Below are 13646 nucleotides of genomic sequence, written 5' to 3'. Positions count from 1 at the left end.
AAGACTAGGTATACAGCCAAGAAAACCCTATGGAGCAATTCTACTCTACAGCATGTGGGGTCGTCCTCAGTCGGAATTAACTGGACAGCAATAGGTTTGGGTTTTTTTGGTTTCTATTTAAGCTGTTACTTTTGGCACCCTAAGGCAGATTTTAACTTGATACATTTTGGTAAGAGGACTGATTGCAAAATCATATTACAACGTGATGATGGATTTGATGAAAAGCATTCTAATCTTTACCTTAGACCACAATACAGACAGAAATTCATAAGAATTTTGGGTTACTTGTAAGCTGTAAGTCTTTTAAATATAACATTAGATTAAAAAAAATCATTTTGGTCTAATATCCAATTAAATTACAGCTATATTTTTTAAAATGTTTAAATAGTGCTCTGAAGAAAAGCAAACAACTTTGGGTTTATTCAAAATAAATCTAAATATTTCACTTTGGCATACATTTTCCTGGAAATCTCCTTGCTATCGTTTTAGCCTATTATGTCTTTAGTTTGTTGGTTAGTTCTACGAATTTAAATTGTTAATGTTAAAAGCCTTTACAGAGCAATTTAAGACCAAGTCAATTACCACCGCTTTCAGAAGTAGCAGACTTATCAGAAACTCCACAGCCCACCAAAATCAACAAAAAATGGAAATATCACTTAAAGTCACAACTACTTTTGACTTTAAGTGGTATGTAGAAATATGAAATATGGAAGAGAGTAAGTATAAATACAACAATAAAATGTTCCCTCTATACAGCTGAGGCATGCAAAACAAACTGAAATGTCATCAGGGTATGTGGCATATCTTTACAAATAATGAGGGAAGATTACTAACATTTTACAATAATGACTAAGTCACGTAAATATTTTGAGACCTACTTTTACCATCTGCAAATTTGGGGTATCTTATCAACCCACTGCCATCGAGTCAATTCCAACTCATAGTGACCCTATAAGACAGAGCAGAATTGCCCCACAGAGCCTCCAAGGCTGTAACCTTTACAGAAGGAGATTGCCATATCTTTCTCGTGCAGAGCAGCTGGTGGGTTAGAGTCGCTGACTCTTCAGTCATCAGCTGAGTGCTTAACCACTGTACCACCAGGGCCCCTTAAATTTAGGATATATAACCACAAAAAATGGTTTTATGACACTTATATGTCGAATGGGTATTTAGTAGAGCTATTTTGCAAAGATTTAAAGTATCACAATTATGAGCCATAAAACATAAAAGCTCATTCATCAAATTCTAAGATTCTAAGAAATTTTCATATTTTATGAATCAGGGGTCAATGTCAGGATTCTGCTTTAGGAGGATGAGTTGGAATCGACTAGACAGCTGGATTTTGACCTCATATTCAGGGTTGGCAAATTATGTTTTATTTTCAACACAATCACCTTCTTTTGACTTCTTAACCCCCTCCGTTTAGGTTCCTTCCATACAGTATGATCAGAAAAATAACCGTATTTATAGAAAATTCAACTAAACACCCACAGAAATATTACGGTTCAAGGAAAGTAATATATTTTTAAAAACATTACATCGTCACAGAATTACTTAAAATTTGATGAGTTATTTGAGAAGGGCTTGCACATGGATCAATGGCTAGTATTGGAAATGAACACTGTGTCTAGACTTAGAGAAAATAATGGAAATGCCTAAAATATTTTTCCTCTTCATGACTGAACTTTTATTTTTAGATACAGGACTCAATCAATGAAGAATAAAAACACTTATTAACAAAACTAGCTAGCTTATCTTTAGACTGTACTGAGAATATCTGTAACCTTTATGTAGAGATTTTAAATGAGCATTCTCAGTTGGATTTAACAGTGTAGAATACAAGTTGAATTTAAAATGGAATAAATTAATCCTTAACTTAAAAACCATGTATTTTTGCATTTGTTTCAAAAAATTTCTTACAAATAATGTTCTCATTCCTTAAGATAAAAAGATGATTAGATTTCAAACAACATTTTAATCACTTTAGATTAAATGCAGTTGTTTTCTATTTTAGTTAATACAGGCTAAAATAAAGATTTACAGTAGTTTAAAAACCAATTATCTTACCTCTGCTTGTTCTGGAGTTTCTCCTGCAAAGTAAAAGATGTAATGTTCTTCACTAAAGTGCTGAACTACTATCTGAAAACAGTTTGGCCTTTAAAATACAAATGAAAAAGTTATTAGGAATCTTAACAAAAACTATTAAAACTTTACACTAACTTAAAAAAAAATCACAATATATAATTATGTGTTGTTGTTATTAGATGCCATCAAGTCAATTCCAAATCATGGTGACCCTGTGTGTGCACAGGAGTAGAACCGCTCCATAGAGTTTTCAAGGCCGTGACCTCTTGAAAGCAGATCAGGCCTGTCTTCTGAGGTACCTCTTAGTCTGATCGAACCACCACTCTTCCGATTTCTGCTAACAGTTGAGCACTTTAACCATTTGCACAACCTACGGGCTCTTTATAATTTATATGAATTTATCATAATTTTAAATTAAAATTAAATGTTTAATTTATATTTTAATCATAAAATGTCACTCCATTGTACCAGAGCATTCTAAAAAGAAAATGTGAACTATATATATTTTAGAAAACTTTTTATTATCACTATGGAAATCCTATCTTTCAAAGTGTAAACTAAGTACTGTATAAGTTATTTTTAAGACCTTAGAAATAGAGAAGTCACAAAGAAATTGAAGCAGAATTTCTAGAATTTCATATAGATATATATATTTTTTTAAGCTAGACATTTTTAAAGAAAATAAAATATTACTAAACTCAGTGCTTCAGGATGTTATACAATATGCATTTATGTACACTGGAATAAGACTAGAAATGTTCTTAGACTAAAAATGTTCCTGGTGGTTATCTCTAATTAGACTGTGGGTCATTTTAATTTTCTTTATCATTTCCTACATTTCCAATTTTTTTGAAACTGATTTTTCCTCATCTGTTAATAAGATGGAAACATTATTTTCTCATATATAGGCTTGTTCTAAGGATTAAATGAGCAAGTACTGATGTACACCAAATACTAGTTCTTATGCTCCCATTGTATATAGTGTATTACAATTCTTTTGACACTTAAGTACAATATTAGGTAGTAACTTACTGTCACTTCTCCTTATTCCAGGTAGTTATATGTCTATAAAGTCCTCTTAAATAGTGAATTAACGAATATTGAACCTACCATGTTTGACCTCAGCTAGGAACATATCTGTAATGGTAAACGAGTATCTACTACTTTTTCTTCATCTGACATTAACTCCATTCTTGATATTAACCAGAAGGGGGGGGGTAATTCAATCTCTTTAAATTGTATTTCAAAGAGTAAATCCTTCTATAACTCTTAACAGTTCTTTTTCTTTAACTGGCAACTGTAAATGCCGACCTTTCAATAGTGCAAACAGATTCCCAATCCAATTGCACCTATTCACATAAAGCACTTCAATATGGTAATTAAAGTTTTTCTCAAGGTTAAACAGATATTGCTCTACTGGCCTTAATAAATCTTTAATATTTGTGTTGCTCAAATTATAAGACTAAATATTGCTAGTGAATCATTTTTAACTTTTCCAAAGTTGAGTTTCTACTCTGAATCCATAATGTTAGAACACCATCTTTTTGTGTTGTACTTATAATTTTTTAGGAAGTTTATCCATTCTTCAATAAATCTGCAAAGTGAGAATCATTCACTAAAAAATTTCTTGTAGATCAAAACTTTTTTTAACAAAAGTCTTCTTGTGAACAGCTAACACATTTCAGTTTCAAACATCAGAGTGGTATTCTGATCCCAGTTCTTCAAATAAAACTGCAAACACACACAGCAAAGCAACCTGAATTGTATTAGTATGTACTTATAATATTATTTAATGTGGAATGTGGGTCTATAGCCAAGTTTTACATACTAGAATATTGCTTATTTCCCAGAATGAATTCTTCATGTAAAATCTTTAAATCTTAACATGAAGTCTCATCATGGTCATAAACTTTAGTATTTCCATACGACCTTCTTTGTTTCAAAGGATTTGCTTATTGTTTTGAATATTTTTTTCCTTAATAATTTGTTTTGCTACTTCTTTGGATGACCAGTAATTTTCTTCCAAATACTTCTCTAATATCTGTGGACTCACCAGTCCACAGTGAAAATGTAATAATCTTGTGGATCTGTATACAGTCTATCATTTGATTCATCAATTACTGATAATATTATCAGAAAACTTTATAAGACCATTTGAAAGTGGTATCTCCTGTATTTCTTTTGCTTCTTGCTTCCAAAGAGTTGGCAGTTTCCCTGTAGACTGGTAAAGAAAGTAACTCTACAACTCTGTGTGAAGCATTTTGGCTGTAGCTTTAGCTATTAACTGCATAGCCTTTTCACAAGTTTCCTAAGTTTCACCTGATACTAGGAACAGATCTACGAAGGGAGGGAGAGAGAAGAAATTATTTCTTACTTGGAACTTACAGTTAGAATCATTTTTAACAGGAGGTGGATGTATAGTGGTGTGGTGACAGAATGAGCTTGGCACCCAATAATTTTCATGAAAATAAAATATTTAGGATAACAAAGAGAAGATTCACTGAGTTTAGCAATCCAAATTTGATAAATTTCTCATTAAATGGCCTAAATAGTGGGTTCGTTTTTTTTACAGTGTTTATCGTGTGAAATCTAATGACTTTCCGGCTTTAACCACCAAATTGCCTATTATGATGGGAAAAAAGAATACCTATACATTAAAGCCAATTATAAAGTAACAGTAAGAAAAAATAATCTAAATTAGCTATGTCCTTTGCAAGAACTCCCTTATGTATTTAATAATGAAAACAATTTTCTGTGTTAATAGAAAAAATGTAAAAAAAATTAAATTTTACACACAAGCACAAAAAGTAATTTCATTGATGACTAACAGAAAACTTTGAAAAAAGTAATATTCAGAGTAACTGGGGATTTAACAAGAAAAGTCAGAGCCAAGTACTGAAATACAGCCATTATAAACAAAAAGCTCCCTGTCTGCAAGTACTGGAAACCCTGGTGGTGTAGTGGTTAAAAGCTATGGTTGCTAACCAAAAGATTAGCAGTTTGAATCCTCCAGGTGCTCCTTGGAAACCCTATGGGGCAGTTCTACTCTATCCTTTAGGGTTGCCATGAGTTGTAATCGACTCGAAGGCAATGGGTGGGTCTGCAAGTATTTAAAAAAAAAAAAAAAAATTTTTTTTTTGCAAGTATTATGCTAGACTAATTCTTTTGTTCTAATAAAATAATTAGTGAATTAGAACAGTTTACAAAGAGCCATATATAATTTCAAGTGTTATAATTTTTGAATGGTTGTTAAACACTAGTTTTAATATTTTTATTACAATAGCATTTTGGAACCATGATATCTCAAGGGATACTTATAACTGATTCATGGCACAATGGTTGGGAAGCTCTGCTCTAACTATCCAAATGAATTCATACCCATCCTCCAAGACTCAGCTCAAGAACCACTTATTTCACATTCCTCTCAATAAGCTTGTCCAAAAAATCTCTTCCCTCTTTCAACTTTTTTTGGTACTAATAAGCTGTATTTGCTATTGAATAATAGGGTTGTTTTCCCAACATCCTTTTCACCTCCCCAAAGAGTACAGGAACCTTGCTATTTGGGTGAGAACAGCAAGGACTGGGCATCAAAGGGCCTTGCTTGATTAGATAATCTCATTCCTTTGCTACTTCAGGTAACCCAAGACTAGACACCGGTTAGAACTGGTTCAATCAACGCATTAAAAGATTCTCAACAGTTACGGAAGGGAAAGCTCACTTCCCCTTTCTCTGGTGCTGTCTGCCAACTGCTACCATGAAAGATACTGGTTTGAGAACAAATCCAAAATAAATGGAGGGGAGGGGAGATGGGAGGGTAGAGAGGGTTAGAAACTAGTAAAACGGTCACAAAAGGAGAGACTGGAAGGAGGAGGCGGGCTGACTCATTAGGGGGAAGAGTAAATGGGAGTATGTAGTAAGGTGTATGTAAGTTTATACGTGACAGACTGACTTGATTTGTAAACTTCCACTTAAAGCACAATAAAAATTATTAAATAAATAAATGGAGGAAGGCAGACAGAGAGCACTAAAGAGAAAAGATGCCAGAAACCTGATCCAGGCCAAGCCTGAGTACCATATTGTTAAGAGAGGGGAAAAAATCTTAAGAAATCCTACTTATCCAAACTTTTTTTTTTTGAACAGTAGATTTTATGGGACATCAGTGTTCAGGAAAAAAAGAGAGGGTGTCATGGTTAAGCAAATTTATGAAACACTTCATATTGTAAAGGAGCCCTTGTGGTGCGATGGTTAAAAGCATTCTGCTGCTAACCAAAAGGCAGGAGATTTGAACCCATCAGCTGTTCGGTGGGAGAAAGATACGGCAGTCTGCTCCTGTAAAGAATTCAGCCTTAGAATCTTATGGGGCAGTTCTACTCTGTCCTAAAGGGTTGCTATGAGTTGGAATCAACTCAGTGGCAATGGATTTGTTTTTGTTTTTCATATTATATCCCCCTCTTATACAGTCATAATATAAACATTAGCTAAGACCCCAAAAAACCCTGCTGTAAGAAAACTCCTTGTTCAATTCAGCATTTCCCAAACAGATCTGACCATTTATTTTAATTGACTACCTATTAATATCTCAAATAACACTATGTAATCTGAACAGAAAAAGAGTTTGGAAAAAAGCAATGACTAGGTTCTATGTTTTACAGGTGGTTCTCTCTCAAGTTTTCACAGTTTAAATTGGATAAAACCTAGCTTTGCTTAGTAGAAATGCCATCCTGTGGCATAAAACAAACCATTTAAGACAATTGTTTCAACTGCTTTGTGGCTTATTAATCATAGCAATGGGTGGTAACATAAAAATATCTAAAAAGACCCTGAGCTTGATTATTGATAATACTGATGGTTATAGAAAAAGAAAGGGCATTGCTCTTGAGCCTAGATGTAATCAAGCCCTGAGCTAGATGTAATCAAGAGCTGGATTTGCCTAGTGATTTATATTTGTTAAAAACAAAAACAAACAAAACCCTTGAAATCAATGTAAGGAAAAAGATTTATTGCAAATCTGAAATACTTTCCTAACTCCTTTTTCCTATTAAAACAAATGTTTTAATATTACAATTGTTTTTTAATGTCAAGTTTCCTAGGAACATGTCTATCAAGTTAACAGCAAAACTGACTGTACCCAGTCCTATCAGATGCACTGAGTCAAAATCAGGGGAAAAGTGACAAGACTCAAAGTCAGTCACTCAAGAGACTGGTGGTGGGGGGCAGGCAGAAACATGGTATATACAGATCAAGACTTACTATAGAAAATGTCACTCCAAAGATTTCTATATAATACAGTGGAGAAGAATTTTATGCATAGGTTAATCTGAAATAAGAGTACCAAAATTACCCTGGAAAGTAAACACTGCATTTTTGAAAGATGATTTTAGGGCTGTCATCATTGGTTTGCTATGTTTTGAAAAGATCCAACATACTCACTATTTTATTATTAAAACAATCCCAAAAGAGAAATAAGAAGCCAGTTTCTTACCTGCCAAAAAGACTATCGTGAACAACATAGACAGAACACACACTGAGATCTATTAATCCTTTTGGTTTTGTAGCTCGTTTTTCACTTTCAAAATAAATAAGTTGGGCATCACTGCCCTCTAAGATAAAATATAAATTTTTCCACCGTTTTCCTTTGCCTATTAAAAAAAAAAAAAAAGCTAAACATTAAACTGTGAAGTATGTATGTTGGAATCATAAATTTATCTTTGCGCAAAGTAAAAATCAAATGATTTTAATTTTTATTCCCAAATTTAAACAATACACCAATCCCTGTATAACAGAAAAATGCCTTTCATTTATCTTTAGAAAAATGTCTTTTATTATATTGCTTGTTTTAATGAATTACAGGATAAATGGTAAGGGCACCTTAACTACGATGAAATCTTTAAAATTCTTATTTAGGAGTAATTTTTTTCCAATCTTATGAAAGAAATTCTTCCACTAACCCTGTCCCATTCACCATGTCTTAGTGTCAAACTGAGGTAAATTCATAAAATAAAAACATCAATACTGTGAATGTGCCAAGAGTCATAAGGAGTTCCTCTTTTTAAAATGTGCTTGAGTTTTAAAAATGTGTTGGGGGTGGGGGAAAAAGAATCAAATATCTTGCACTGGAACTAACGTATTTGGAAACATAAAAGCGTGTCCCTAAAACTTGACTGGATTTGTCAGCTTAATATATACCTAGGCTCTAGATTTCAAAAGATGCTTAGATAAAAGTTCCCAACATGTCAATTATTAATAATTTGTCAAAACAACTTACTAAATACATATTGCACTAAGTTTTATGCTCGATATTTACAATGCCTCTATTAAATGTGTGAACTATAAAATACCGAAATTAAATCCTTAGTCATAAAAGTTAACACTTACCCTTTTTTAGAAGATAACCTTTTTTAACAATATTTTTATAAAAGGCATCCTTTGTTTTACGACGAATTGTATTATAGATTTCCTTGCCATCTACTGCATCACTGAGTACTTGTTCTTGATCCTGATTTTTAAAAAAAAAATTAAAATTTCAGAAATTCTTGATGGGAATAAAAATCTTACTATACTACCAATTAAAAAACAGATCGTGTGTCCATCTAGACATAATAAAGTGCTTTTAATTCTAAAATCTAAGTACACAAATACATATATTAAGAGATCCTTTGATTCCCAAAGAAATTCCCAGAAAGGTTTCCTTGTTATTTCTCAAAAACATGGACTACAAATAAGCTATTTTCAAAAATACAGTTCTGTCATATTTTACAGCAAAAAGTGCTATTTAGAAAACATGAATTTGTTCCAATGTAACTGCTACATTACATGGATTATATTTGCTTATGCACATTACAGCTGTAAGCGACACGAAGTGAATGCCGAACACTGTACCAGCTGAACAGAGAAAACTGAGAATATACAAAAGCACACTCCTCAAACATCTACCACCTCCCTCAGTTCACCAAGTGTCCTATATACCACACCCATCCACCCACACCTCGTGTTATAACCTTCCACCTGATTTCAGATAATCCTTTACCACTTCACAATAATTTATAAGCAACAGCCCTTCTGATAACCATTACCACAAGCAAATTTAAGACCTTTTTCAAGATAAAATGCCGTATCTATTGTAGCATTATGCATTCTTAACCATTTAAATATATAAAAAAAACTATACCACATTTTTATTAGGTTCCCATCTTTTTTCTTTTCGGTGTTGTGCCCCTAGCTCCATTTTCCCTGTAAGCTCTGGCATTTGTATTGCATGATTCTGCATAACATGGTGATTTTTAAGAATGTTTAAGTCACATCATAGCAGAACTGACAATAAATGCTAAATCCCCAAATAACAAAAAGAAGAATAATGTCAGGAAGAACATAAAGAAAAGAGTACCTTCATAATAATCTTTCAAGAATAAATTAATCTTCAATATTACCATCAATGCCCAGCTACCATCAACCACTGCCCTGGCAGGGAACAAAACAGACAGTCCCTAACAGAGAGAGAGAAAAGCATGGAGCAGAACTCAAATTCACATAAAAAGACTAGACTTAATGATCTGACTGAGACTGGAGGAACCCCTGAGGCCAAGGCCCCCGATGCTCTGTTAACACAAAACTAAAGCCATTCCTGAAGCCCACTCTTCAGATGAAGATTAGACTGGACTATAGAACATAAATCAAAACTCATGAAGAGTGTGGTTCTTAGTTTAAGCAGATACATGAGACCAAATGGCGAGGATGAGTAGGCAGGAAGGGACACAAGAAACCCGGAGTGGAAAGAGGGAGTGTGCTGCCACATTACAGGGATCACAACTAATGTCACAAAACAATATGTGCATAAATTTTTATATGAGAAATTAACTTAAGCTGTGAACTTTCACCTCAACCACAATAATAAATAAATAGATAAACAGATATAGATAAGAAAAAATATATATTACCATCAAGATCCACTGGACTCAATATTACTTTAGTCTTTTTTTTAACAGTTATTATTATTTGTAACGATGCGTATTTTACAACTTTTAGTCTTTCTTAAAGTCTTTTTTTAAAGACCAAATTCATTCCAACTTGCAATCCATATGGGCCCATTACATCCTTTTATAAATCTAAGGTACCTTATGCGATCTTAAAAAAAAAAAAAACAAAAACCTGTTGCCGTCAAGTTGATTCTGACTCATAGCGACCCTATAGGACAGAGTAGAACTGCTCCACCGGGTTTCCAGGAAGCACCTGGTGGGATTGAACTGCCAACCTTTTGGTTAGCAGCCAAGCTCTTAACCGCTATGCCACCAGAGGGTTTCCTACGGGATCTTAGCCATCTTAATTTTCCTGTATCTTGAAATATTCTGCCATTTCATCATCTTAGAAACTAATTTCATTATTATTCATCAATTATTCCCAAGTCTGTTTAAAAACTAAAATAATAAGAAAACAGAAAATTGAATTGCCTAGAGCAGGGGTCAGCAAACTATGGCACGCCACCTGTTTCTGTACATAAATTGTTATTTGAACACAGCCACACATTCATTTAGGTTTTGTCTATGGCCGCTTTCATACCACAAAGGCCGAAGTTAGTAGCTGAGACAGACTGAATGGCTTACCAAACCTAAAACACTATCTGGCCCTTTACAGAAGTTTGCCAACCCTCAGCATAAAGGATGATGCGACCGTGAAATTAATCACCTCTACTGTATCACGTTTCAGTTTTTTTTTTTTTTTTACTGTGTTGCTAAGTATTGCACCATTTTTCAAGAAAGTATAAAAGACCGTTGTTGTTGTCTTTTTATTAGATTTTGTTGAACAAAGTTGGAAATTCAGAACTCTTAATTTTCTGCCCGTAACAGTAAAAAGATTGACAGAGGAAGATGTCTGACAATGTCCAGAAGAATCAGGACTTCGGTGTGATGGTGAAATTTATTTTGGTAAGTGAATCAAAGATCCCTAACTCTACAGAACTTACATTCTAGGCAGGTAAAGAGATAATAAACATAATTACTAAGTAAATTATATTGAAAATTAGATGGAAGTGAGGAATCAATTTAAAGTATGAATCAGATCATGTCGCTCCTGCTTAATACTTGCAGGTGGTTCTACACTTCACTCAGTAAAAGCCAAAATCTTTACAATGGCATACAAGACCCTACATTGGCATCCCATGACTTCTCTGAACACTGTTCCTCTTTCTACTCATGCTGGTTTCTCTGCCTGTTTTTTTTTTTTTAATATACTAAGTACTTTCCCGCCTTACAATCTTTGCTCTAGCTGTTCACTCTGTCCAAAATGACTTTCCCACAAATATAAGTACTTTGATGTCAGATTCTGGTGGCGGTCATATCTAGATGTATTTTAAAACTAGAACCAGCATGATTGTCCAGACAGGTTGGATACAGGGCACAGGAGAGAAAGCAAAGGATCAAGGTAACTAGATACCTTAATTTACTTAACGTCTCTGGTCTCAGTGTTCCTAGGTATAAAATAGGCATAATTATAGTATCAACCTCATAAAGTTGAAAAAAGTAAATGAATTAATAACTATAAAAAACAGTACCTAAAACACAGTGCTCAAAAAAAATTAGTTATTTTAACTGTGGGGTACGTTGTCTCAAAAGGTTCCTTCTTTTCTTCTAATACCTGTTTCAAGAGGTGTTAGTTCCAGGAAGTAGACCAAGCAGACCTACCTAGGTTTGCTTTTTCTGTTCCAGCAGTCTATCCTGAGCACAATAAGAGGAGTGTGAGCTGATTTTGCTAGCTGATCAGTTTTTCCATTAATAAAATGGATTATTATTTGAAGAGTTAAGTTCTTGGTGGGAAGGAAAGGTGTGTGCTATGATTCCCTAAACTATTATTGTACTCTACTCTCACTCCAAACCCACTGCTGTTGAGTAGGTTCCAACTCATAGCAACGCCATAGGGTTTCCAAGGCTGTATATCCCTGCAGAAGCAGACTGCCACATCTTTCTCCCATGGAGCCACTGGTGGTTTTGAACTACCCACCCTTCAGTGAGCAGTCGAGTGCTTTAACCACGGTGCCATCAGAGCACCTTCTACTCTCACTACTGGGCACAAAACAATAGATTACAAACAGCAATAAGTGGCTTCTGTGTAGCAATCTAACTGCTTTTTAATTATCAGTTATTTCTGAAGTATTCAATGTATTATAGAAACTTCTTTAAATGACAATACGAGGTTTGTTCAGTTATGAAACAGTAACCTACGTAACAGTGAGGCACTGTATATAGGTATTGGAAGTAATTCTTACAGCAACCTTACAAACTTAAGCACTAAAAGTTTACTAGATGTCACACGCTACATGCTTATTTTTTTTCACTATAAATAATTAGAGTAATTCTCAAAATCCAAACACAAATTCAGGATGGAGATGTATAATTTAATTTGTGGACAAAAATGAAGCCTATGAAACAAATTAAGACTACCACTAATTCAAACGTCAATATGAATTAAAACTAAGAATTTATCAATAGAACTGTGTGGAAGATCAGTTACCTAGAGGTAAAGACCGCTCTTATTCCCACTAAAAAGACCCTGAGCAGTATTTTCTAGAAAGCACATACCACTATGTGGTTTCAAAAAAAAAAAAAAAATTTCCTTTTACATACGCAGTGGTTAGAACAGACAGCAGCCAACATCTGTCAGAACTATCAACAATAGTGGTGTATCAGTGCTGGCTAAAGTTAGCAGGAAGATGTTAAGGAGGAATTGAAACTTTGGATGGATTCTGAACTAGGAGCATTTAAACAGGCAGAAAGGAAAGGAGACTGACACAGAGATAGGAATGAGCACATTGAGAATGTCAGAGGTATTAGTGATAATAGGCAGAGTAAAGTGAGTACTGCCTGTAGGAGAGCAGCAATTAATATTTATTGACTATCGAATGCTAGGTACTGTTTTAGACACTGAGGATGCAACAATTCAAAGGAAAAAAAAAGTCCTGCTCTCATGGACCTTATGTTCTACTAGAATATTATAATGAAATGAAGCAAGGTATATTAAAATATGACAAGGTGACGGTGATTCTTAAATTGATATGTAGCTTCTGAATAATAATTTCCCCACTCAGCAACTGCAAAGACTAGTGGATATGTTGTTGTTGTTCTGTGCCGTCGAGCTGACTGTGACTCATAGTGACCCCGTAGGAACAATACAACTGTCCCACAGAGTTTCCAAGGCTGCAATTTATGGGAGCAGACTGCCACATCCTTCTCCCACAGAGTGGCTAGGGGATTCGAACCGTCAACCTTTCGGTCAGCAGCCAAACACCTAACCGATACACCGCCAGGGCTGAAATTATTAGGCAGAGAAAGAACTGAGAAGTTAGAAACACTACAAATCACTGTACAACTTGAGCTGGGTCCTCAAAACCTAACAATCCTTTGTCCCCAGGATATCACTGGCTCCATTTTCCACATAAGAAAATTTCTTAATCATTCTTTTGAAGCACTGTTTTCTAACCCGTGACACCCTTTCCCTATCACAATGCAGAAAATATGATGGGAAGATACTGAATCTAATCACCCTAGTGATTAGATTGAATATTATGCAACTAA

General features: G+C 34.3%; 1 protein-coding gene across 1 annotated transcript in view; it reads right to left on the bottom strand.

Annotated features, from left to right (window-relative positions):
* RASA1 (RAS p21 protein activator 1) overlaps positions 1–13646 on the bottom strand; it is a 124332-nt gene that overhangs the window by 25385 nt on the left and 85301 nt on the right. Inside the window, exons 10-12 of the mRNA XM_049867235.1 lie at positions 8461–8581; positions 7568–7724; positions 2068–2155 (exon numbers count right to left, since the gene is read on the bottom strand). Coding sequence (XP_049723192.1) covers positions 2068–2155; positions 7568–7724; positions 8461–8581 — 366 coding nt within the window. The remainder of the gene's footprint in view (positions 1–2067; positions 2156–7567; positions 7725–8460; positions 8582–13646) is intronic.

This window comes from Elephas maximus, chromosome 2, assembly GCF_024166365.1.
Source record: "Elephas maximus indicus isolate mEleMax1 chromosome 2, mEleMax1 primary haplotype, whole genome shotgun sequence".
NCBI classification, from domain to species: Eukaryota; Metazoa; Chordata; class Mammalia; order Proboscidea; family Elephantidae; genus Elephas; species Elephas maximus.
The sequence above is the reverse complement of the archived record's forward strand: the minus strand, read 5'-3'. Positions and strand labels throughout refer to the sequence as shown.